Below are 26,096 nucleotides of genomic sequence, written 5' to 3' on the forward strand. Positions count from 1 at the left end.
AACCCCCAAATATTTCATAGTTCATTTTTGTTTCATTGGTTTCCCTTTTTTACTGGCATCCGGGCATCCGTGTGCAGTTTTCATTAATGGAACAGAACTGTGTAGGTTTAAAAAAATCTGCTTCATCTTGTAAGCGTAATTTCATATTTTTCTCAACTTCAATGGGAGAAGATTCTTATTCTAATGTTGCTCATTTACGATAGGGATCGAGTACTCATTGATATGAAAACACTGTGAAAGTTTGGAAAAAAAATGAATGAAAACTGTAAATTGCATAAAGAAGCTGCATTTCACAATACTTTGAAATTCAGTAAAAAATTTATTGCTCCGATATTCATCACTTTCAATAGGGTTCGAGTATTACTGATACAAAAATACTAAACAAGTTTGGAAAGATTCAGACGAAAGTTGTGAAATCTTTTAAACAAGTGGAAATTGTTTATTTTGTCAAATTTAATAGAAAAAAAATCTGGACTTATTGTCCCGATGTTTCTCATTTTAAATGAGGTAAAAGTGCTCATTGATATGAAGACACTGTACGTTTGGAAAGAATCTGATGAAAAATGTTGACATAATCACCGAGCCAAGCAGTTTTTCACTTATTTTAAATTCAAAGAGACATAATTCTGGACTTATGGTCCGATATTGCTCATATAGAGTTTGGGTTGGGTCCTCATTGATAAAAAACCTGTGCAAGTTTGGGAACAATCGGATGAAAAATTTGGACTTCGAACAACGATTTCAACATTTCTCAAATTCTAAGGAAGATAACTATGGACGTAATGGTCGGATAATGCTAAAGGGCCCATAACACCTTCGCACTCTATATGTGGTTCTTAAAAAAACAAACTCCGAGGAGTGCTTGACTCTAGGGAAACGGGTTGCTGGGACACAGCTCCTCCTTGATAAGCAGCCCCTTCCTTTATCGCAACTCATTGTTACAATCAATAATACGTGTCGCGCTCTATATATGGTAGAGATAGTACTTAGGGCCTATGATAGACAACCATAAAAATAAATGGTTAATAGATGTGTTGTTTGCATTTATTTGTTAATATAAAAACACTTGTTTTTTATAAGAGATTTAAGTGATGTAAGAAATTTTAATTAACGTTGTCAACACGCGGCATCCATTAATTTTAATAAAAATGTCCAATTGTAGTAAAATGGATTTTAAAATGTCTACATAAAATTAAGCTTTATTATATTTATTAACCTGACTGAAAAAATTGTCAGCCGCCGAACTGTTCCGTTAGTGCTGGAACCCGGGATTGAACCGGGGGCCTTTAGATGATTGTTGCGTAAGCAACTTCAGTCTAACGCTCTTCTGAGTTATTCCGGCTGATATCATTTATGGGTTGCTATTTGGTGAAGTTGTGTATAGCGATCGTTATTATATGTCTATTAATAAACTAATATATGTACATTTTCGTACCACTACGCCTTCCGATAAACTTGCTTGCGCGATAGGTTGTCAAATATCGTACTACATTGATTCTCCACTAAATAAGCAAATTAGAAAAAAACAAAATAAATATATTCTGATTTTGTTTTTATACAAAACCAGAAAGTTTAGCGTATTTGCCCAGTCCCTGTGATCTTTCCCCTGTAATCAGTTGTGGATCAGTTATTAATTAAAACAATTAGCTTTGCATTATTGGCAATAAATGTTGTAATAAATTAATAGGGACAAATGCAGTACTTATTTACACTAATTTACAAAAAAAAATCACCACTATGCAAGATATTCTTAAAACAAAAATATATACATTGATCCGTAAAATAACTTCTCCTCCCACAAGTGAAAAAAATGCATTACATACTAGTCGCCGCTCTCCAGAGCGACGCTTATAACGTCAGCAAAGCTTTAAATATCTCCTAACTGCTTGGTCTGAATTCAGTGAAACTGAGTGTATATATTGATGATGGGATGATTGACGTCATGTGCCGTCGCAATCCATTTGCAAAAAGTCCAGTTGTGACTGGGGGAAAAGCATCCTTTTGGAGCTATATCTTTGAACTGGTTGGGCAGGTATCAGTAAAGTGTTCATATAGATAACGCCCGTCGAATTGCCATGCAAACCATTTTTCAATAACTGAGTTACTGCTATTTTCGACTTGATAATACCCTTTTATCAAGGATTTTGTTCTGTCTTCATCTGTATATCTCAAATAACAGGAGTCTCGGCCATAAAACTTGCCACAGTTATCTCAGGTTTTAGAATTGGCGTAGTCCTTCCGTCACGAAACTTTAGTGCAATATCTCCGAACCTATAGAAGTTAAAAGCATGAAACTTCATAGGTGTATAGATTCCAATTAGGGGTAGTGCCACGAATAAAAACCATTACACTGCACTTTCTTGAATCAGAGTTATTGCCCTTTGTTTTTTATTTCATTTAATTTTCAGGGCTATATCTCGGATACCATGCAAGACTAACATATTAATAAGGAGAAGTGCCACTTTCTGAAATAAGATTTATTGCCCTTTGTTTTTATAATGTAACTTTTCAAGGTTATATCTCAGATACGCTTCAAGAATTCAACATGCAACTTCATGGTTGTAGAAATATCAATGAGAAAAATTGCCCGTTATTTAATTATGCCCCCCTTCGAAGAAGAGGGGGTATATTGCTTTGATCATGTCGGTCCGTCCACCAGGTGGTTGCCAGATGATTACTCAAGAACGCTTGGGTTTAGGATCATGAAACTTCATAGGTACATTGATCATGACTCGCAGATGACCCCTATTGATTTTGAGGTCACTGGGTCAAAGGTCAAGGTCACGGTGACCCGAAATAGTAAAATGGTTTTTGGATGATAACTCAAGAATGCATACAGGGCGAACTCTGAACAATATAACTGAAGCAACTGGTCTGTAATCCTAAATCTATAATTATCAGTCCAATGAAACATCATCCTTTGAGTAAAATAAAGTGGATCAGTAAAAATATTATCACAATATGATTTTTTTTGTATATTTTGTATATTAAATATTGTGTTAATGTTTAATTTTGTTGATTAATATAAATATAAGCAGGACAGGGGAGGTAATACACTATTATATATTTCTTGTATACAGGGGAAACAAATGCAATAAGTTAAAATTTCATGTTAAATGAATAGAGGATACCCCCCCCCCCCCATTTTTTTAACATCATGTAATAAATAACCACACCCCACATTAAACCCCCCTCTCACCCCCCATTCATAAATAACCACGCCCCACATTATTACCCCCTCTCACCCCTACCCCCCACCCCCCCCCCAATTTTTTTTTAAACATCTTATAAATTACCACACCCCTTATTATTCCCCCTCTCACCCCCCGCCCCCCTACCCCCACCCCCTCCCACCATCCACCCCCCCCCCCCCCAAAAAAAAAAAAATTTTTTAAACATCTAATAAATTACCACACCCCACATTATTACCCCCTCTCACCTCCCCCCCCCCCCCTACCCCCCACAATTTTTTTTTAAACATATTATAAATAACCACACCCCACATTATACCCCCCTCTCATCCCCCACCCCCCCCCCATTTTTTTTTAACATATTATAAATTACCCCACACCACATTTTACCCCCCTCTCACTCCCCCTACCCCCCACCCCCCCCCCCCCCAATTTTTTTTTTAAACAAAAAAATATTATTTTTTTAGACATCTTATAAATTACCACACCCCACATTATACCCCCTCTCACTCCCCCCTTGATCATGACTGGCAGATGACCCCTATTGATTTTCAGGTCACTAGGTCAAAGGTCAAGGTCACAGTGACTCGAAATAGTACAATGGTTTCCGGATGATAATTTACATTAGGTCAAAGGTCAAGGTCACAGTGACAAAAAACGTATTCACACAATAGCTGCCACTACAACTGACAGCCCATATGGGGGGCATGCATGTTTTACAAACAGCCCTTGTTAGTTTTATGGTTATACCGTATATCGAGGATTTGCACCCATCCATCAACATTTATTTTGCGGGGGTACCATTTCAACGAATTTGCGTGTTCTCTATCATCTGGAGCTGTAAAGACGCATAACTCTAGAGGATGCGGATATGACTTTCTACAGTTGTTCTTCTTACACATTGAGGTCAAAGATTACAATTTTTACGATTGCTTCACTATGCATTGAGGTATTCGGATATGACCTACATTTCTTCTTTATTTGGCTATGTATCAGATATCTAGGGTCAAGGTCAAAGACTTAAGTTAAATGATACATATACATGTAGTTTAAGAAATATACCTTAACGTATTTGGATTTATCAAGCATTAAGGAATTTTCAAATGCACTGATGCAATTGTTCGTCGTTATCGCCATTGATGCACATGCATGACATGGTCAAGGTCTTGCAAATTTCGTTGCGCACCGTTACAGCAGTTATTCAGTACCAATCCATTATTGCGGGTGGGAGTGGAGGAGCAATTCGATAAATGTGCTTGTTTGTTCGTCATTAAACAGAAATTATCATTATTTTTTTCGACAAACTGTAAGCCAGTTCGAGATATGCTCAACAAACACAAGAATTTTTCTTTTAATCGCAGGACCTGTTGTTCAGGTCTACGTTTTAATACAACCTAATTACGCACAATCGTTTCTATTTAAAGGTACATTAAAGGCAAAGAAAACGGTCTTGTCGATCGCTATTGTTGTCTTCAAGTGTCTTGTTTATAATAAAACTAAACTGCATATTTGCGAAAATAAAAAACAACAAAAATCATAGCTTATCTAAACGGCCATCTAGGTACGGTATTGCGGTTATACGAAACTAGTGTCCAAAATTGCAATTCTTCGATCTATGATCGTTATGCAAGGTCTTGAAGGTTGATTTTTGACTGATCGATAACATTGAGAATCGGCCTGTCCGTGAAAATCGGCTCCGTGCCCTTCTTTTCATGCTCGAACCAAACGATCTGAAACCAAAACGAAACATCACATGATCACAGAATAGCGTGAGCGTGAAGATGGTTATTGCGCTGCAAGTAAGACGTGTTGATGCTGAAAGAATTTTAAACTTTATATTGAATCATTAAGTTCACAAACGTGCACGGCAAAGTTGACTAAGACTTAAGTACGCTGAGTCAACTAGTTTCACTAGTCCATCAATATACATGAAACGGCGACAAGTATACATCTGATCTCGGTTAACTTAGTGCATGCCTAGTACACTCGTCAGTCGCTGACGGAGTAGGAGTACATGCTAATTCGTTGTTGTTTAATGTGTCACCATTATGCTCGTCGAATACAACTGCAGCGATTCGACGAAGTGTTGAGCCCGAACGAAAGCACAGGTGGTTAGAGTATTGCTAAGATAATAATTAGTTAAAACATCATTTTGAATGAAAAAAGTCCAATTATAATGAAAAATCAACTTCTCAGAAAAAAGAAATTTCACTGTCAAATATATAGAAATACAAAAATGTATATCACTATTATATTTGATAGTGAAATGGGTTTTTTTTCCAGAGAAGTTGATTTTTCGTTATAGTTTGATTATTGTTCATTCAAAATGATGTTTTACTAATAATTAGTATCATAGCCACACGCTAACCACATGTGATCGAAAGCGGGTTGGTTACGTTATTACATGGAGGGGATGTAACTAGCGAGAGGTTAATTTACTTGTACCTGGTTATCTCCCTCGCGGAGTATCGCTGCCGGCACATACAGCGTCTGCTGTGGGCCCACGGACCAGTAGCGGCCCAGGTTGAAATCGTTGATGAACACGATGCCTTTGCCCCAGTCCTGTGGAAACACGAAAATTAATGTATGCATATATAGCTTCTAAAATTGCTTGATGTGGATTGTATCTTTGAATAACAACGCGTACCATTTGCATTCAAATACACTGACGCGTACCTTCATAAACAGGAATGTGTCCTTAGGCTGCCCACTAACGGTCACTGAGCCGTTGAAGATCCCGGGCCCCGTCCCGTTGTCCCCCGCATTCCAGTCAGTCCTTAAACGACGTACATGTACATTCAATTTTGAAACAAACACACAACGGCCACACAATAATTGGTTTCAGAGATTGATCTTCGGTCAACATTATTAATCTCATGTGGGTTGTTCATATGAGCCTGTGTTAACATTCGTATGTGGAAATGCATTAATATGAGTTCAGCGTAAGGTTAAGCCTGCAATCGAAGTTGCCATCGCTCAACGCGCAAAACCACAATACCACGGATACTGATACGCACCTTGACCATGATGACCATGTCGTCTTGAACTCTAAGGGATACGCGGTCAGGTTCTTGAGAAGGCGACCGTCTACAGTTACCTCCCCACGAATACCTGCACACGGAGACATACCTTATTGAATAAACGGGCCTTAAAATACTTGTGCTTAGAAACAACAAATTAATAAGAACATGCCCTTTCAAATCGGCCATATAAGCTCTGAACCTTAAAAGGGCATTCATTTAACGAACATAATTATGCTGTTTAATTAATTTATCGTTATTGTACGTAATAAAACTAAGAGATGTTCCCCAAGTATCGTAAGTATAAGATAATGCGAGCCTTGTACTGAAAAAAACTGGGCTTAATGCATGTGCGTAAAGTGTCATCCCATATTAGCCTGTGCGGACAGGGACGACACTTTCCGCCTAAACTTTATTTTCGGTAAGGAGGGACTTCCTAGAAACTAAAAATACCATTAAAGCGTAAAGTGTCGTCACTTTACGCACATGCATTAATCCCAGTTCTCTCAGAACGCGACTCATGTTAACTGTTCACCTTTCCTCTCGTTGTTAAGTACCCCGGATTCTCTGGTGCCATAGTTGACGCGACCATGATTTTCAACCAGTATGTCCAGACGTGCAGTGTTCTGTGGAAAGAAAATAGAAGTGCGTGTCACTCTGAATATCAAACTCTAAAAAAACAATAATCAAGGGAATATTATTGCATTTTATAATCTTTTGTGATGATTATAGATCAGACAAAGTTGTATCGCATCACTGGCAATGTTACAAGTTCAGTTACGCATTCAAACCGCTCCCCAATTATATTCTAATTATTTGCCCGGCACGAATTTTGTAAGCCAATATTCACACCCGACAAACTTTTCAAACTGATATTAAAAACCATCAAATATTCCCTCTAACGCGTTATACATAAAAACTATATGAATGCCGCAAATGTCAATGTTTTCACGCAGCAAAGAAAATGAATGTGTGTAAATTTACCTTTCCATCGTCGGTCGGCCGTCTTGGTAGAGATACTAAAAGGCTCTTAGTATTCCAGTCCATGGTAGCAACTTCTTGATCGTTAAGGAATATCTGTTCGACAATTATCGTATACATCACATGTAATTTACTATTTGAAGATTTATACACGATTAAACCGGTAAGTAAGCTATCTACTTGTGCATTTACTTCCGAACCTAAAGAATTAATATTTAAAACACGTGTACACCCAGTTTAATAAACATCTTCATTGGAGAATTGTATTTCTTAATTATAATGCAAAAAACATTATTTAACTTACATTAAAATCGCATGTTCATAGTATGATCGATAATTCAGTTGTTGTGCCAGTGGTGTACCTGTGCTCTGTCTGTTGGTATATTGGCGAACGCGATCTGTGACGCACCACGTGGTATGTTGGCGCGATAGAGGACGTATCCATAACTCTGTCCGTGACCACGCCCACTTATGTTCAACATTTCCATTGGCATCGGGGACGCGAGTGAGACGGGCTGCACATTTGGAAAAAAATATAGTTAATGATTTGTGTAGTTTGCGGTGATTGTGGAAATTATTGCAAAAACTTGATTCAGAGAACCTGTATCAATTTACGACATTGAACAGTGTCAATTTCCCTTATTGTTTTGACCTATTGAAACAGAACAATTCTAATAGTTCAAAAACTATTTATGCCGTAATAATGTTTTTAATTAAAAGCCTGATAGATCTACAGTTATCGCAGTATAGCTTGTAATGCGACTATAAAGAACAACGAGCAGTCTCATGACAATACAACGTACAACACGGTGAAGACAAACTCAAGGGACGGGTTCTATTTTATTATCATTATCGTTTCAAACATAACACATGTGAACTGTACTATTATGAAATACGCATGTAGTGCGTAACTTCCTGGCACACTGATCAACCCTTCTACATGAGATTTCTTTCGACACTTTCGTTATAAGATCCTCCATAAAGAGGCGTCTTCACTTGATTGTTATACATCGATTGCTCTTACTAGGTGCAATATGTATAGGTTCATCAAGTATAAAAATTTACATTATGTATTCAATGGTATCGGTTATTCAAACCAGATTTATTCTTTATCGTACGATAATTTGTCTTCTGGAATATCACCATGATGTACACCGGTATGATAAACTGCTTTTTATAAATATGATTAGTATGTACATGTTATCAACTCTTACAAAAATGTTTATTTTGGTTTTCTACAATAATCCTTTATCGAACAAAGCGAAAAGTAAAGACTGCAGCATTGTTGGGTTATTTATTTATGTCATGGTTCGCGTATATCAAAACAGATTCAAACGTTTTGTTATTGTTATTCATAGGCGATGTTTGTGAACAAGCGATATCTCTGATTCTGTTGGATAATAAAACGAAAAAAATAAAATGTCATGAAGCCTAGCAACCTGTGTTTGTTTTATTTTCGATTAGAAAAACAACAACAATCCGATGGCATTTGTCGACGAAGATGACGCATGTTCAACTTCCGGTTTTGAATAAAGGCCGGTCTTACGTGACTTCATACTAATATAAAGCGACTTTATATAAACTATTTGAAATTTTCCTTTGGTATTTATTTATTACGAGTCGTTATAGTAAACTTATGAATGCTATCTGACGTTTTATTGAAATATATTAATCAAGGCCAGGTCAATTAATCGTTGTAAAACTGCGCCTTAAAATCGTATAGCCATAATATCAAAACACGGCTGATGCCAATGTGTGATGTACGGATAAAAGGGAAACCAAATAACCTATATAATCCATATTTTGTAACGTTATATCATTAATTTTCGCAAAGCTGTGCAAGTCGCGTTGATTTAGTAAACAAGTTGAAAGGTCTGTATTATTGTACAACGAGGTACATGTAATATGGTTATTTTCCCATTGGACTGCCTACGTGAGAATGTAATAATGATATGCGAATGTTACTACATATATTTTGATTCGTTATTTGACACTGTACACAAGTAATTCACTCAATTGTTTCATAATTTTATTGTTGAAAGGGATTGTGGTGTTAACAGGTAAATCGTGATGTTGATGCTTCTATAGGCTGGCAAAATAGTCACTATGTTGACCTATTTGAACATAAAGCGAATTCCTTAAGGAGAATTAACAGGCCAGCATAAAGTTAATACAGATTTTCATAAAACATAACCAGTCCAACATGGTGGAAGTGAAATTTGCTTTAAACTAAATCCAACAATTTTGGCATTAGCTTAATAAAGCCACCAAGAACATGTAGAATGCTGTAATTCACCTTCTTAAACTAATTTTATAGGAGGAACATATCATCAGGTGTCAGTCGAAATCTTATAAAAACAGTTCATTTTAATTTGGATCAGTTTCATAAACTGTCAAATATCCTTCTTTGCTAAAGACAGACAACAGGTCGCTGTCGATTCCCCCGACGCAGATCATATCCGGCGTCTCTTCTATCTCGGTAAGCTCTTCCACGGAGGTCATGTTTCTAGGAAACCTGCACACGCACCTGCGGTATGAGTAGCAGGCATAGAGGTGGCCAAGACTGGAAATGGCGAGACTGGATGGGTTACCGTACTGAAAGTACTTTATGCTGGTCTTCACGTGCTCAATCTTTTGTTTGCTAATAGTGAAGATTTGTATTCGATTTTCCACCGTATCTGTTACGTACAAATGACCATCCGCCTGGTCTATAATTATTTTATCGGGACAGAATGGGTACTCCGCTGAACTCTTCACTTCCGCAAAGCACTCACCGCATCTATTGAGAAGTTTCACTTTACGTGATTTCTTACAAGAAACAGCTATCATCTCTTTCCACGCCGTGATGCCGTAGCATTTGTCACGAATGTTGATTTTCTTCCCTAACTTTATACTGTCAATGTCCACAATTGCGAACTGCACTCTTGACTCTGATGGAAGCGTAAAGGCAACTTCGTTGAAGCCGATGGCGGTTACGTCGTAAGGTGAAGACGAAACAGTAACGTTATTTCGTACGTTTCGTTTCGGTGAAATCCGTATTAAGGTCTTGTTCTTATTGTCCGTAAGTATCACAGAGCCTTCGTACAGCATAGTCATCCCAGTAATGACCTTGTCTTTTGGGAGAAAACTTATCACGTCCACTTTGTATTTTACTTTACATGTTTTCCGGGAGTTTTTCTTAACTAATTCCTTTTTCTGAATACTATTACAAATTCCACGTGGGATAAGAGTCACTGGCGCAAAACCAGAACTGCAAGCGTAGCCGGACTCGCTGGACGTTGTTGAACTTTGTTCTGAAGTGCTTATTTCCTCTGTTTTTATGTCACTTTGATTACTACACGACAGTTCACACGGTTCACAATCATTAATTGTTTCATTATTGCACACACTTTCCAGTTTGTGTAACTGCACATCTGCCTCGCGATGCCCAATGGGTCGCTCCTCTGAGAGATTTTGTATAGTTTTCCTGGGTTTTGGAATGGGTTTAGTGCACTTTGAGTACTTCGCGTTCACGCGTCCGTGGGTTTTGAGGCACTCGATACATAAATAAATCCTGCACTCAACGCAAAATCCCTTCGAGTCCGATTTAACGCCCACGAGATTACACGGGCAACACTCAAACGACGTTATAGACTCTATATTATTAGCTTTTAATTTAAGGTATTCTTCGTTTGGTTCTTCGAGGTCCTCGTGGTATACGTAGTAAAATATGTTCTCGAAAATCTCATTGTTTCTCGTGTACTGCTGCCGCGCCCCGACCCCCTGCCTAGTGTCTCCCAGAGAGCGACAGTACTGCTCCGAGAATATCAGCGACGTCTCGTCAAAGTACGGCACGTTGTCCAAAGACTTTCTTGCAGATGCATTATTAGTGATAGCGCTTAGTTCCGTTACAGATTTACTAACCTCTAAATCAGTAACATGGAGTTCAGCACATTTTTCAAAGTGTAACATATCCATCGTTAGTGGCATTTCTTCCAACGTTCACATTTTCCTTTTCAAAACTAATCGAATCGTCTTATTTTCTAATATAAGTATACTACATGCACAGATAACTAATTAATTCCTATCATTGTACACATAATGCATGCGCATCTGTTTCTGTTTCAACTTATGTAACAATATTGATTGATATAAAGTAGATCCACGTAAGCAACCGCATTTGTACATCTGAATTCACTGATTGTTGTGGTATTCTGCTCACATGTTCAGGATTTTCGTAAAAATAAATAGAACGCTGACTTAAAGGAAGAGCGTCTGATATTGGGTTGCACAATACGTTTTGATACACGAACGGTTATGATTACTTACTACAGTTTACTGATATCGATACACGACAAAACCTATGTTATAAAATGGTAAAACATATGTTTAGCATATGCTAATAGAATCACGAGTACCATTAGATGAAATATACGCAATCATAAAAGGCAATCTTTACATACCATGCCCCTTTAAAACGCGCTAGGGGTTGCCTGTATGAAAGAGCATTATTACTGACTAGTGTTATATTAGCGTAAATGTCAATGATTCTTACAAATAGATAGTTTAGTATACTACCGTTACGCTGGTTAGATAGTCGTCAAGGCGGATGTATCCACTAACGCTCGCGTTTCCTGAAAGACATAAACGCAGCTTTACATTTAAGATTGAAATTGAAATGTCACCGAGATAACCCACTTCAAAACACACTTCTAGATAAATAATTATTCGTTATTAAATTCCGTATCAGAGAGGAGGTAGGAACGGAAGTTAAGTATTGATCTTTAAACTACCCGCTCTAAACTTCTGTTTCAGTAATCTAAGTTGCAGTTTTAAAAGTTTCAGGTCCCGTAGTAATTTCGTTCAATTTTTTTTAGTTTCAGTTTTCTTCAGATATTTTATTTTGTACGTGTTTACCATACAGTTTGGAACCTTTGGTATTTGTTGTTATAATTATCTGTCCACGACTGATGACCAGAGGGTCACTGGTTAGTTTGCATTAGTATAAAAACCCTACACGGTCGTGGTCAATAGAAATGTATTTTAACGTTTCTCTTTGGTTGTTTCCGAGTGTACTTAATATATTACATCGTGCTTATTTCAATTTTGCTTAATTGTTATGAATTAATAAATATATAATGGTCCATAATTTGTTCTTGATGCATGAAATAACTTCTACGCGGGCATGCTTACCGTAGGCGGCTTGATCCTGATTTCCTGGGATCTCTGGAAGCGTCTGGCCTATAATTATTTTTTTTAATAAATTTTCATATTATTATTATTATTATTATTATTATTATTATTATTATTATAATTACTATTATTATTATTATAATTAGTAGTAGTAGTAGTAGTATAAGTAGTAGTAGTAGTAGTAGTAGTAGTAGTAGTAGTAGTAGTAGTAGTAGTAGTAGTAGTAGTAGTAGTAGTAGTAGTAGTAGTAGTAGTAGTAGTAGTATCATTGTTGATATTGTAGGTATTTGTGTTATCATTATCATTATTACAACCGTGTTCCTATGGACATTGTTGATCGTTGCACAGACTTAATAACAGGTAAACTTATGGAAAAATGTTGTTATAAGTGCCATAACAAACTAGAATGCCCCTTTAAAATACGTTTAGAACTATCTCATTAAACTTAATATTTCCGGAATATAAATTATACGTGTATGATTCCTTCGATCAATATATATCGTGTCATCCATGCTGTATCAACCTTCCACCAGACTCACGGTACATACATGTAAGCATGCATATTCTTAGCCATGAAGCACCCACGTGTCACTGCAACTCGGTTTTAACTGTCGCTGCACTGAATGGATTAAATGGATGAATATTTACCTGCGGGCTTATACACATATTCCAGTAGAAGTTCTCGAGTCTTCAAATATTTTGGTGTAATGTCGCCTTTCTCTGTCAACAGTGCGTCGTAGTCTGGGTAAAGACAATGCTTATTAGTTTATTACGTTATTTCAATAAGTGTCAATAACCAAATCGTTAATCACTCCTATTGTCTAACAAACAAACAGAACTATACACTAATGACTTAACTTCGTCTAAATAATCATGTATTACTAATCGTTCAATTTGTGCATCATTGTACTCAAACTTACAATGTATTATTATTTAAGATATTTTAATAATAAATACAAGAACGTAAGCTTCAACTTTCAACTATCAGCTTTTGCGTGCACGGAAAGATTTTTTAACGAAAACAAAAAACGGAAAAAGATACAAAAAGCAGACGTAGCATGCGTTAATAACGTCTATGCTACGTATGCGTTTATGACGTCTATGCTACGTACCATAGCTTGTTACGTCAGGCGAGTAGAAAGAATCCTTATTTGCGCCATTCATGAAGCCAAAGTTGGTCCCTCCGTGGAACATGTAGAAGTTTAGAGAGGCACCAGACTTCAATATCTCCCGTAGATAACGGGCATATTCTATAAGACACGAAAAATAAATATAGATATGAGCCTCGTTCTTCAAACACTGGGCTTATGGGCACGTGCTTAAAGTGTCGTCCCAGAATAGCATGTGCAGGGACGACAGTTTCCGCTTTTAAGTAAATTTTCGTGTAAATACAGTCTCTTGAAACGAAAATCTAATGTATGCGGAACAGCAAAGTGTAATCTGTGACGAGACTAACGAACATACAACTAAGCCCCGTTGGTATGTCGGGACATCACGGCCTATTCTACAAAACACAAATTGGGTGCATACATATATCGACCCAATGTTGAAGATCAATCGGTTCATCTGAAACGATTTTCAGAAACGTGTTGAAATGAAAACGAACAATATGTTGAATTTCAATTTATGAAAACGACGAATGTGAAGGTCGTGGTGGGAAAGTCGCGGAATACACATATTTTTTAGGAAAAAAGCATGATTAATCATTAAGAGATTATCAATAAGATGAAACCTTCGACGTCAAGCCCACTGTGTGGGAACAACCAGTGGTCAAACCAGCCGGTCCAAAACTCAGTCACCATGATGGGGAAATTTGGGCTCCACTTTCGGATTTGATCGAACAAAACCGTCCCTTCTTTGTAATAATCTTTGAAGTTCGCCGTAGGCAATGCGTCTACAAATGCAAACGTTACATTATTTTTAAACTACATACAAGGTATATACAATTCTGTGTTTTTACAATAGTAAGTATCACGTTTGTAAGCAAAGCGTATACAAATTTATTAAAAATTATGTTTAAATAATCTGTACAACTCTACATTTGTAGTATACCGTTTTACATGTATTTTTTAAGATCACGTCTGGACGGCAATCTCTCCATGTAAAGGAAGCGGTTTTGTGCATTGAACATAATAAGTTCATAAGATTTAGCTCCACCATTCAACACGCACGAGGTATTCAAACCGACGAATCAGCCCATTTCATACTTAATGAATGAAAGTGAATGGCATATCAGTGTGATATACGGTAAACGTGGAAACTTACGCTGGTAGAAGACATCTCTGGACTGGCCTGCCATGTTATCAGAGGTCAGGAACAGCTCCGTCAGTCCATGCTTCTCATACATCTGCAAATAGAGACATCATATGGCAATCCGCGTATTAAAGTATTGAACAATAACGTTTATCACATAATAAACATAAATATTTTAAGACGATTAGAAGTGTTATATTGTTAACAACGGCATGTTTGTAAATCAAAATTGTTATCTCGCACGAATATTCATAGGAACCGTGTCTCTAACTTGTATAGTATTGTCATATGCAACGTTTGGCATTATGAGCTTACCGCAACTTCGAACTGTTTTCCCGTGTTTATATATGTATTGGCGTTATTTTTAAGGACTTAAAAGTCGTCAATACCTCTTTGATTTTGTGGAGATGGGCAACGTCCGTGCTGTATGACCCGAACTCGTTTTCGATCTGGAAAGCTATGATCGGACCCCCTTTCGAATACTGAAACACAAGGTTCGCTGCATCAAGAATTACAATCGGGAGAGAAGGATACAAAAGACGATTAAATATAAATTATCGGAAACCGTGATATCGCCGAAAAAATAATGACCAGTTTCTCTGTCGGTAATCAAGACATATCAATTAACAAAACGTTTGATTAATAAAAAACTAAATCTACAAATGATAGACATAGATCTATAGCCTAAATATGTAACAGGGGCGGTTCCAGACATGTTTGAATGGATGGATGGGGGTTCAATTGAAAGTTAACTAAGCTGTTTGTCAACTCGTTCGTTCGTTTGTTTGCTCGTTTTTTCGTTCGTTTATTCGTTCGTTCGTACTTTCGTGAGTACGTTCGTTCGTTCATATATCCATTCACCGATTCGTTCCACATAATTCATCAATTCATGACAATTTTTGTGATTCTTCAAATTACTTTCAAAGGACGTGTATTGTAGCAACGCGGACCAACCTTAATACAAGCGCACGAACTCTAAGTTACTTCATCGAATTTCGAAATACATACATATTTTAACCATGTGACTTTATGTCAAAAAAATGCAGAACTATACAGCTAAGCATCCCATTTGCGAATATAATAAAACGGTACCATTAGTTGATACCTTGCAATACTGATCAGTCGAGGGGTAAACTTATTTTTACAATGCGCTGTTGTAAAATTCCCAACATAGGTTATATGCAATATACATGCCGTACACAAGAATTTTTGACTGGGGTGCCCAACCGGGGATGGTGCGAGAGGGGTCTCTCCTCCCGATTTTTTGTTTGAATTTGGCACTTTTCAAGGTTAGTGCTTACAAATATTGTGTATTATACATGTATGGAATATAACAAATCAGTAAATTTCTGAAGTCTTAAGCTTTAAACATTACTGTAGTGTCAAATTCACATCAACGTTTACAGCTTTAAATTTCAGAAATGTATGAAAAAAATGAAGGAAAGCAAACTTTCAACATCAAAAACTTTTATTAAGAAATGTATCATGAAGTATGACATACATTTTTTTATACCTAATGATAAAACATGACATTTCTGCAGTGAATTAACAGCAGTGAAAATAAAAAATTGTTATTTTCACCGATGAAAAGAACAAATTCTCCGAACTCCTTTTCTATTTTTAGATTATCATAAATAATTTTATATATATTTTCTATGCTTACGAGTGAATTAAAATCGACATACCACTGAATCCAACACATTTTCTTTTTATTTATGCTTAAATTCACCGTTTATTTATATTATAAAAGTGTTTACTGGAAATTCCCTGGTATAATGACGTCATTTCGTCATACTAATGACCTCATTTTGTGCTTTGAAATGTATTGAGGCGCGCCACGGGAAAAACTCCGAGAAAGGGAAACTTTTCAGCGAAAGGGAAACAGCTGTTAATTATTTTCTTGAAAAGGGGGCATAAAAGAAACAGAAAATGTGTTCATGTCAGTGTAAGATCGTTTGTTATTATACTCGTGATCATAGAAAATATTTTTTTTACTGGGGGCTGCGCCACTCGTGAAATATAATTTCTATGATCACTCGTGAAATAACAATCGATCTTACACTGACATTAACAAATATCCTCTATATACCCGTAAAAGTATATATTTCTTAATTGCAAACCTCCTCTAAAGTTTCAAAATAAACTAATTATAAAAAAAGTATCGTGTACTGTACATGTTTACTTAAACAATCTCAATAATAACCGTTTTACGGAGGGTTTTTACGCAACGCTTTCGAACTGATGTTTAGTATGTGAGTCTACCTACATGACCTACAGAAAAAGTGTTCATGAAATTCGTTCCGGCTATTTGTTTTTTTTGGCGAAGTTATGGGCCTTGGACTTGTAAAAAATCTCTATGATAACCGTTTTCCGGACTTACTTTCAAAGCATTCAGGATCACAAGTGACTGATCGGGGATGTGTACAAGGCGATAAGACATTGCCTTGGGGCTTATCACCACTGGCGAGTAATCCCCTTGTTTATCACGGACAATAAAACACGTCTGCTCTTTTGTATTAAGGGAAAGTGTACTGTGGGCCAATTTATGAGAGAAAAATTTGCAGTAGGCCCATTAAATAAATCGACACCCAGCTGGGGTAGGGGGTGGCGGGGCCCAGGGCACGGGACTTATAAAATTACCTTTGGGTCGGGCTGGGTGCCCCATATGTCACCCCCCCCCCCCCTAAACCGTGCCTACTATTATGTATAGTATTCATATAAAACACTGACGTGTTCTTGTATCCCACTGACAAAGGGCAAACTAATTTAAACCAATCACTTGGTTTGATGTTTATCGATCGGTATGTTACTAAATACCGAACACCATTTGGTAAATGGTACCTTTCTTCATATTTCCAATAGTGTGTATGACCACTAGCAACATAGCGGTTAAGGATTCCTATGTATTCCCAATAGTGTGTATGACCACTAGCAACATAGCGGTTAAGGATTCCTATGTATTCCCAATAGGGTGTATGACCACTAGCAACATAGCAGGTTAAGGATTCCTATGTATTCCCCGAATATCGATTATCCAGCTGTTCAGTCTTTCCTCGCTATTCACTTTACTCTGAATAACTAAATACAATATCGTTTCTACTTAAAATTATTAAAAGAACGAAAAAAGACACGTGTCCAGAGAGACCACAGATGACAAACGAATAGATTGCCATTTTATCAGTGTCCATTATCAGCACTTTGTCTGTTTCCAACTTCAGCAACGTAATACTGAATCATTCATAAAGTAATATAAAGTATTAATAGTTCGATCAGTGTGTGCCTGGACGCGTGTTTTATTCTGTTTACTGTTATTATTTACGTTTGGTATTTACCACATTATCATGTAAAGATGTAGAAGACATGTTTTGTTAAAACATTTTATTGTTTGACAAACGATTGTATTCAATAACAATTAACAAGCATGCATGTAAAAGAATCGCACAAGGCAAAAATAGACTTTGGAAATAATAAAACGTAATCACATGGTCTATACAGCTCAGATGCATCTAGAAAACACCTTGGCTCCTCACAAACCACGGCTATTGGTATACAAGGGAACAAAGTGTATCAATAACCTTTCAGAAAATGTTCCTCTCAAGCACATTTTCAATATCTTTACTAAACAATAAAGTTTTAGTCTTCACAAAACTGTCCAAGCTCTCGTATGACTCGTTATCCTTGATGCGATGCACGTGATTATTGACGTCAGACATTTCCGGGCCACATAGTCTCGCGCTAATATTCGCGAATTCTTCCATACGAGTAAATGAGGCATTGAATGAATAGTCAAAGTCTTCAAGTTGTGCGGTTGTCTGAGAAGCAGGAAGTTGAAGTATGGTGGCTTTAAGTGACTTTCTCCGCGCAAGTAGAGACCGTCGTAAGTTAGTTACAGCAGATGCACGTCTCAGTTTGGGTTCTTCCATACAGATGGCCACATTCAATGGATCATATTCATAAACATCGGAGGCATCGCTTCCCGTGTCCGAATCGCAGAAACTCTCGCACATGAAGCCACAGCGTTTACTAGATCCCCCTAACACGGAAAGCGTCGTACTTTGAAGACGCCTCCGTTTTGTATGCGAGTCATTGGCCATGAATCTCTGCATAATAAACGTTTTCCCATGATCTTCTTCCAGCTGCTCCAGATAGTCTGCGAGGGTGCAGTCCACACTGCGTTTATGTGTGCGCCTGTCAGTAACGGGTGTGCTGTGTCTAGGACCGTTGACGTCATCCTCCAGCAGAACTGTCCGATGGCGGCGTTTCCCCGTTGATCTATATAGGGAAATTTCGTTGCATCCATGGTTGCCAATCCCACTTATCGAAGATTCATACCCAGTGTCCGCAGACGATATGGTACCAGCAGAAGTAGTCCGATTCGCTGCGTTCTTTCTGGGTGTAATGAATTTCCTCCTCAGCGACAACCTCGCGTTTGAAAAATTTAACATTTTTGCTTCTTGTTCGACCACGTCCATGCAGGTGTAATTACCCTCAATCAAACCAGGGCAGGCCTGTCTCTCCTGTGAACGACGACGAACTGGAAATACTCGCATTGAAAGCTTGTTTAGATACTTCTGTGCCAAAATAGTAACTGCATTTCGTCTTAATAACGCTCCGAGCGATTTTTTCGACCTTTGCATCTTAATCTCTGATCGCTTGATGACTAATTCCACCTTCTTTGAAGCTGCGTGAGCGCGCCACACCTTCAGCAGGTTAGTCCTTCCCGGAAGTTCCTTCTCGACACCTTCAGCTGACAGGAATACCGCCAGAGGCACCTGCAGATTAGGCAGCTTGGCGATGACGTCAGAGCATGTGGTTGTCTCGGAGACTTTCCTCTTTACGCGGATCGCTCCATCCAAAACGAAGACTATCTCGTCCGATTTGTTTGACCTCGCAAATGCCATTACTACAAACAGATACATTGAACCACATATACAAGCGAAAAAAATTACATGTTCTCTTTTATTACATTAAACATCTATTCGATTTTGAGATAATACAGTGCAATTCGTAAAATAATAAAGACATTCTGATTGTAAATACCTTCTTTATATCACTACCGATTAAATTCCTGTATACACCTGTTACAAACATTTAAATTCTCTCTGATTGGAATCCAATGATCCAATATTGTTTTGAAAGCTTTACAAATGAACTGGTAATAGTGATCGACGAAGTCCATCACATCCAAGCCAAGTGATTAAACAAAGTCGCGTTAGTTCCCATGACAAGTGAAGGAAATGTAAATTCAAAATTTCTCACGTTTAAATGTATTATCGTATATTAATTGTATTAAGAATGCTATTTGAAGCCGTGTTTTCCATATAAGAATTTATATGCAGTTTGGCTTCGTGGTGAAGCTCAAACTACGAAAAATAAAAATAATAGAGTAGGTGCTGATGATGATGGAACAAGAAGTTGTTGATGTTTACTGGTGATCATGTTGTCGCTGCTGATGATAAAATTAATAATAATATAATAATAATGAACATACCTTTTTCTTTGGACCTCCACTGTTTTGCACAAGCAATCGTTAAGAATAAGTATTAAACGCTCTGGTTTTAGTTTTGATATCGAAGTTATGACGAATCCCATATTCGTTCAAGCACATAAATATATATATATACAAACACGGTACAATCACATCATGAGTGTTAATTGAGCAATCAACTCAGCTGGTGTCCGAGACTCAACAGGTTGTGCAAGTTAATTACCCATACGAGAGCAAAGAAGATTTCTTTCTCACCTGGCCCTTGCAACATAATGGGTGTTTGCGAAATCCATGGTCCATTAAGTAATCAGCAAGTTTGCCAATTAACAAAGCGCACAGCGTGATGAGCCGCAGAGTGCATAATAATGACAGATTTTCTGTGTACCCACTGTTATCTCACTAATTTTATATGTTTGATGCTTCACGTACGAATTTAACAGATGATTTCAAGGATTATTTATTAGTCCACAATCCTATCAATACGTGAATACCAAGTCCAAGTTCAATACGTATTGCATAACTTACAAATATTTCGGTGGCTTAAGTTGTCTGCAATTAATTAAAGCAACGTCAGAATGCACAAATGAAATAAAAAGGGTTGCCTTTTCGCTTGAATTCAGTATAGCTGTCAAACCAAGGTTTGATAAATAACCTTAGCCTTAAAGAAACTTTTCGCCAGCAGAATGAATAAATCATTCCACTTCATTGGTTAATTTGACAGATATTCCATAAAACATAGGCATCCTATATTTTTAAGTTTTGCGAGCGTTTCTTATTTCGCAATATGCCTTTTTTAAAGTTATTTACTTAAAGACTTTCCGCTTTATAACGCTGGATGGATTGGTCATTGTCGGCTCGGGTACTACTTGCATGTACCCCGGGTACTCTTAAGTATACTTACATGTACCCCGGGTACGGTAAATACCGGTATACTTAATCGTACACGGTCGATTTTAGACTGTACCCGAGTTATATTCCCGCCCAAAATCCGATTTCGTAAAACGCGCTACCGATTATCTTAAACAAACTTCTCTTAAAAAGACTGCATCAACATCCTTTTTTAATGAGTTTCGATAATATAGAGGCCATTTTACACAAAATTGACATAAATTTAAATAAAACAAATTTAAAAAAAAAGCTGACAACGACCGATTAAGCGTTTAATAAACCAGTTACGTTTAGTTTATTTACCGTACTTGGGGTATATGTAAGTATACTTAAGAGTACCCGGGGTACATGTAAGTAGTACCCGAGCCGACAATGACCAATCGAGCCTTAAAGTAACATAACTATTCAAAATCAACGAACATTTCGTATAATTGTTCGTAAAATAAACTTAACCAATTAAAAATCAGTGTCCCTTATGGCAATTGCCGAACTTTCAACGTCAGATGTGGTCTGGTAAAATAGATGTTTGTAGATACAAAATGCTCGTTTTTATTATTGTTTTGCATATCTATTCATACGACACATGAACACTAAAATGGTGTTCGTGTGTCGTATGAATAGATATATTCGCGGGAATTAATTGTTGCCACAAATAAATAAAAACAAGCATTTTGTATCTATAAAAATTTATGTAATCATACCACATCTAGCGTTGAAATTTTGGCTAATGCTATAAGGAACACTGATTGTTAAAGGGATCTTTTCACGCTTTGGTAAATTGACAAAATTGAAACAAGAAACATCTTTAAAAAAGATATACGGCGTTGATTGTGGTCGATGTTAATGAACGATCAAAAGTTATCTCTATGAGATAAAAAGTAGCGAATGCCTTTTTTCTGCGCAGTTCTTAGCTACATCATAAGCAAATCAATTACGGGGTGTTGCGCCAGATTTCGTGGCTTATTTTGCTTTATGTGATATTATTACTCAGATATCTATATTTACAGAATAGAAAAACACAAGAAACATGAAAATAAACGAGTGCATATAGGTCAGCCGGCAATACTCGAATCTTATTTAATTGCATAATTATAGTATAGTGAATAATTGTGCTCATGCTTAATAAACTGGTCTAAATGGATAAATATTTCTAATTAATTTTATCAAAATTGGTCCTTATCATGCAAATGTTGAAACCATATCAAAAATCGATGATTGACATACCACAATAATATCGCCGAATGTCTTTATTTAGTATCTTTCTGATCAAAACAGACTTCAAGTGCACAAAGTTTACGAGACGGCGTTTATAAAGATTTCTGCAACTGACCGCAAACTGACCTTGATACCTTGCGGATTGGAATGCAATGCATTACAGTCACTACGTTATTGTCAGTAAGACCGGTGTAACACAATGATCGCAACCCCTTTCTGCGAATTCCGGTGATGAACTGTATATAAACTCTGACTTTCACAAATGGCCGCGAATTGACCCGAAACCTCGCGGGTTGAAATGCAATGCAAGTAAGTACTAAATATGACAACATAGCCTTAGTATAAACGCTTTTGCGCTGGTAATTCTCTGAAAATAAAAGGTGAACGCACAAACTGTATTTATGTCGAAAATTAATTGTAAAACTGTTCTATCTATTGAGCCTTTTCATTAGAGATAAAATTGTTTCATGCAGTAAAACAGTGTTACAAAGACGCGGATATGTTTCCAATGTTCTGGTGTTATACTCAAATCAGCCAATGGAATAAATGAAGTGTATTCATTCGTACCTAGCCGCGGGAAATTTTATTTGAGTATTATTGGACACTTACAAAGGTCAAGTCAGGGTGAAAAGCTGGCTTAATACAGCTTACGCCGAAAAAGTTGTTTCAGATTCGTAAGTTTTCGTTTTAGTTATGATATTTGTGAGGAAACAGTAATACTGAACATTAACCATGCTCTAATATAGCCATTATATGCATCTTTTGACGATTTTAAAACCTAAAACTTATAAAGCGTTGCAACGCGAAACGATTGAATAATTTGGAGAGTTCTGTTTTTGTCGTTAAATTTTGTGAAACTACGAAGATTGCTTATATAAGGTATAAAATACGTCCAGAATGTGTACTCGGCGGAATAGCTCAGTAGGCTGAAGCGTTTTTACTTCAGGACTCTGGCAGGACTCCAGGGGTCACTGGTTCGAAACCTGCTCCGGGCAATGTTCTTTTCCTTTTTTTAATTTTTTTCTTGATTTTTTACTGGAGCTTTTACGATCCAATGTTTACATTTATCAATATAAAGCATTTAATGAATAAGTTTTAAAAAAATGCCAAAATCTGTGAAAAGGCCCCTTTAAGGTGTTTACTTTATTTTACGAAATACTTTACGAAATTATAGTTGATTTTGAGCGTTATAGAGACTTTAAGCTCGAAAAACAATAGATATCTGAATTAACTTCCCCCATTGATTTCTTTATTGAGGCGATGCCGAGGGTTTACTTCCCGACATCTAGTATTGAATAGTCAATTCCGCTAACCCTCTGGTTGAATAATGGAAGAGATGTATATGTATTGCAATACGCTCTAGCAAAGGAGCGAAATTGGTGATACATACTATTTGCGCATACTTATCAAAGATCTATTAATGTTCTACTTTTGATTATATACATGTATGCATATAAGTTTTTATGCTGGATTTTGCAACATTTAACCCATGATAACATATTGAATACGTGTACACATTTAATACCGCTGAGTAGTTTCTTCTATACTTTATCAACGACCGCCCTTATACTTAGCGCCTGGCAAAATTTCCGAAACAAATTATTGGTACCGGGTATGCATATTAGGGGCGAATGACCATACTTTCGAAGGCAATTGTATGCAATTCGGAGTTTCCAAACTTATCAAAAATAGATCAATTTACTATGCTGTTCTCAAATAAAGACTTGATAAGACAATGTGCCAAAACCTGTCATGCAATTTTAAAAAGACGACAATTTTTACTTTGTAAATAATGTCATATATGTTTTAGTGTAATCTAAAATTTAATTTTATGTAAATGTAGAAAGTCAGTGATAACTAGTGTATTCCTGATCTGATCAAGAATGATATTTGATTCTCGAAAATGTATTTTACTAGCGCGCTAGTGCTCCATTTTACAGCAATCATTGTCTAAACTTTGATTATTTTATTTTTAAAGAAAGCGTAGCATTTACTTTCTACCTCTTAGTATTGTGAATAGTGATAAGAGAATGATATTTTATGTAATGATATGCAAACATGTGCGATATCTCTTATAGCTCAACATAATGAGCGGTTATATACATAATGTTTTAATGGGAATATGTGTCACTGTTATAAATATGTAATGTATGTATATAAATGAGAATAAAGAATGAAACTACGCCCTCACTCTTGAAGCACTAGAACCTTAAAACGTTCATACATGGTAGCTATAAGCATATGTGCGTCGGTGACAGTGACGGAATTTTGATCTGACCCCTGGGTCAAACGTTATGGGGGTTGGGGCGGGGCCGGGTCAGAGATTTTCACTAATTTATTTATGTTATTTTACATTAACTTCTTCATCTCTGCACCAATTTACTTCAAATTGATACTGAACCTCTCTTATGACAATACGGTCAATCTCAACTATGCATGGCCCCATTACCAACCCTGGGGCGCCCCGGCCACATAGGCCACGCCCACCCAAAATTGCCTTTTACTATAATTTCTTCATTTTTTTCACCGATTCACTTCAAATTGATACTGAACCTCTCTTATGACAATACGGTCAATCTCAACTATGCATGGCCCCATTACCAACCATGGGGTGCCCGCCCATATAGGCCACGCCCACCCAAAATTGCCTTTTACTACAATTTCTTCATTTCTACACCGATTCACTTCAAATTGATACTGAACCTTTTTTTATGACAATACAGTCAATCTCAACTATGCATGGCACCATTACCAACCCTGGGGCGCCCCGCCCACATAGGTCACGCCCCCAAAATTGCTATTTACTATAATTTCTTCATTTCTACACCGATTTACTTCAAATTGATACTGAACATCTCTTATGACAATACGGTCAATCTGAATTATGTATGGCCCCATAAGCAACCCTGGGGCGCCCCGCCCATATAAGGCCACACCCACCCAAAATTGTCTTTTACTATGATTTCTTGATTTCTACACCGATTCACTTCTAATTGATACTGAAATTATCTTATGACAATACGGTCAATCTCAACTATGCATGGCCACATTACCAACCCTGGGGCGCCCCTGGGTCAAACATGCGGCGTGGGGATACGCGTCGGCCCCTGCCGCGCCATTTCTAGTTCAAGCTGTTTTTAATAATTTATTTTATCGCGGATAAACTATACGACCCAATTAAATATAAAAATACAGACAGGCATCTGTGTTTCTAATTCCCTATTCTTCAATCTGTATCATGCATGTGTAAATGCATATTTCAATGCGAATAATATATATTATATAATAAGTGAGAAAGTATTTTTACTAATATTAAATTGTATTTGTAGTGTAATAACATTTTTAACGAGGTATAATACCACCGAATCACAGAAAAACTAATATCAAAGGTAGCTTGGATATTTCAATCTATTTTACTTTAGCTGTTGTCTACACTAAAACACTAATTAAACTTACAACTAATATATGATATATATGCATAGCTTATTTTATGTTGTTTTTCACGTTTGTATTAGTTTAATAGTTTGATGTTGCAAAACTATGAAGTTTGATCTGGTCATTTGCAATTTTGTATTAAATGATACGCTCACTGCGTGTCAAAATACGCAATTGAAATTCCATTTAGAACACTGAAAACGACTATTGCCAAAATATAATTATAGTCTGAAAATGTGAACTCTTCATTCTCATTCACATGTATTTTATTGTTATAATATACATTTTGGAAATATTTTGTCAAGTGTTACAATCAGTGTGTTTTAATAATTTTAACAAATTAACTATGTTTTACACCACGCGTCATAAATGTAGATGTGTATCTTGAGAGGAAAACAGTGATACAATCAAAACAGCAAGATATTGTTAGCACCTTTTAGGTTATGAATTAGA

At 36.8% G+C, this 26,096-nt stretch overlaps 2 protein-coding genes across 5 annotated transcripts in view; one reads left to right on the forward strand and one right to left on the reverse strand.

Annotated features, from left to right (window-relative positions):
• The window catches only part of LOC127860412 (uncharacterized), a 395,662-nt gene that overhangs the window by 362,523 nt on the left and 7,043 nt on the right, over window positions 1–26,096 (forward strand). Inside the window, exon 1 of one of the 3 annotated variants that reach the window (XM_052398478.1) lies at window positions 15,809–15,906. The exons of 1 other annotated variant lie outside the window; for it this stretch is intronic. In XM_052398478.1, coding sequence (XP_052254438.1) covers window positions 15,850–15,906 — 57 coding nt within the window. In that variant the 5' untranslated portion in view covers window positions 15,809–15,849. Of the gene's footprint in view, window positions 1–15,808; window positions 15,907–26,096 lie in introns of those variants that run through there. One more of the 3 variants, XM_052398481.1, reaches the window with a different exon arrangement.
• The window catches only part of LOC127860413 (beta-galactosidase-1-like protein 2), a 51,449-nt gene continuing 29,883 nt past the window's right edge, over window positions 4,531–26,096 (reverse strand). Inside the window, exons 1-15 of one of the 2 annotated variants that reach the window (XM_052398482.1) lie at window positions 16,303–16,416; window positions 15,007–15,099; window positions 14,630–14,711; window positions 14,097–14,258; window positions 13,477–13,614; window positions 13,013–13,105; window positions 12,365–12,412; window positions 11,750–11,805; window positions 7,555–7,707; window positions 7,196–7,288; window positions 6,747–6,837; window positions 6,209–6,302; window positions 5,868–5,967; window positions 5,637–5,753; window positions 4,531–4,921 (exon numbers count right to left, since the gene is read on the reverse strand). In XM_052398482.1, coding sequence (XP_052254442.1) covers window positions 4,814–4,921; window positions 5,637–5,753; window positions 5,868–5,967; window positions 6,209–6,302; window positions 6,747–6,837; window positions 7,196–7,288; window positions 7,555–7,707; window positions 11,750–11,805; window positions 12,365–12,412; window positions 13,013–13,105; window positions 13,477–13,614; window positions 14,097–14,258; window positions 14,630–14,711 — 1,335 coding nt within the window. In that variant the 5' untranslated portion in view covers window positions 15,007–15,099; window positions 16,303–16,416 and the 3' untranslated portion in view covers window positions 4,531–4,813. Of the gene's footprint in view, window positions 4,922–5,636; window positions 5,754–5,867; window positions 5,968–6,208; window positions 6,303–6,746; window positions 6,838–7,195; window positions 7,289–7,554; window positions 7,708–11,749; window positions 11,806–12,364; window positions 12,413–13,012; window positions 13,106–13,476; window positions 13,615–14,096; window positions 14,259–14,629; window positions 14,712–15,006; window positions 15,100–16,302; window positions 16,417–26,096 lie in introns of those variants that run through there. The other variant, XM_052398484.1, reaches the window with a different exon arrangement.

The sequence above is a fragment of the Dreissena polymorpha genome, chromosome 15 (genome assembly GCF_020536995.1).
Source record: "Dreissena polymorpha isolate Duluth1 chromosome 15, UMN_Dpol_1.0, whole genome shotgun sequence".
NCBI lineage: Eukaryota > Metazoa > Mollusca > Bivalvia > Myida > Dreissenidae > Dreissena > Dreissena polymorpha.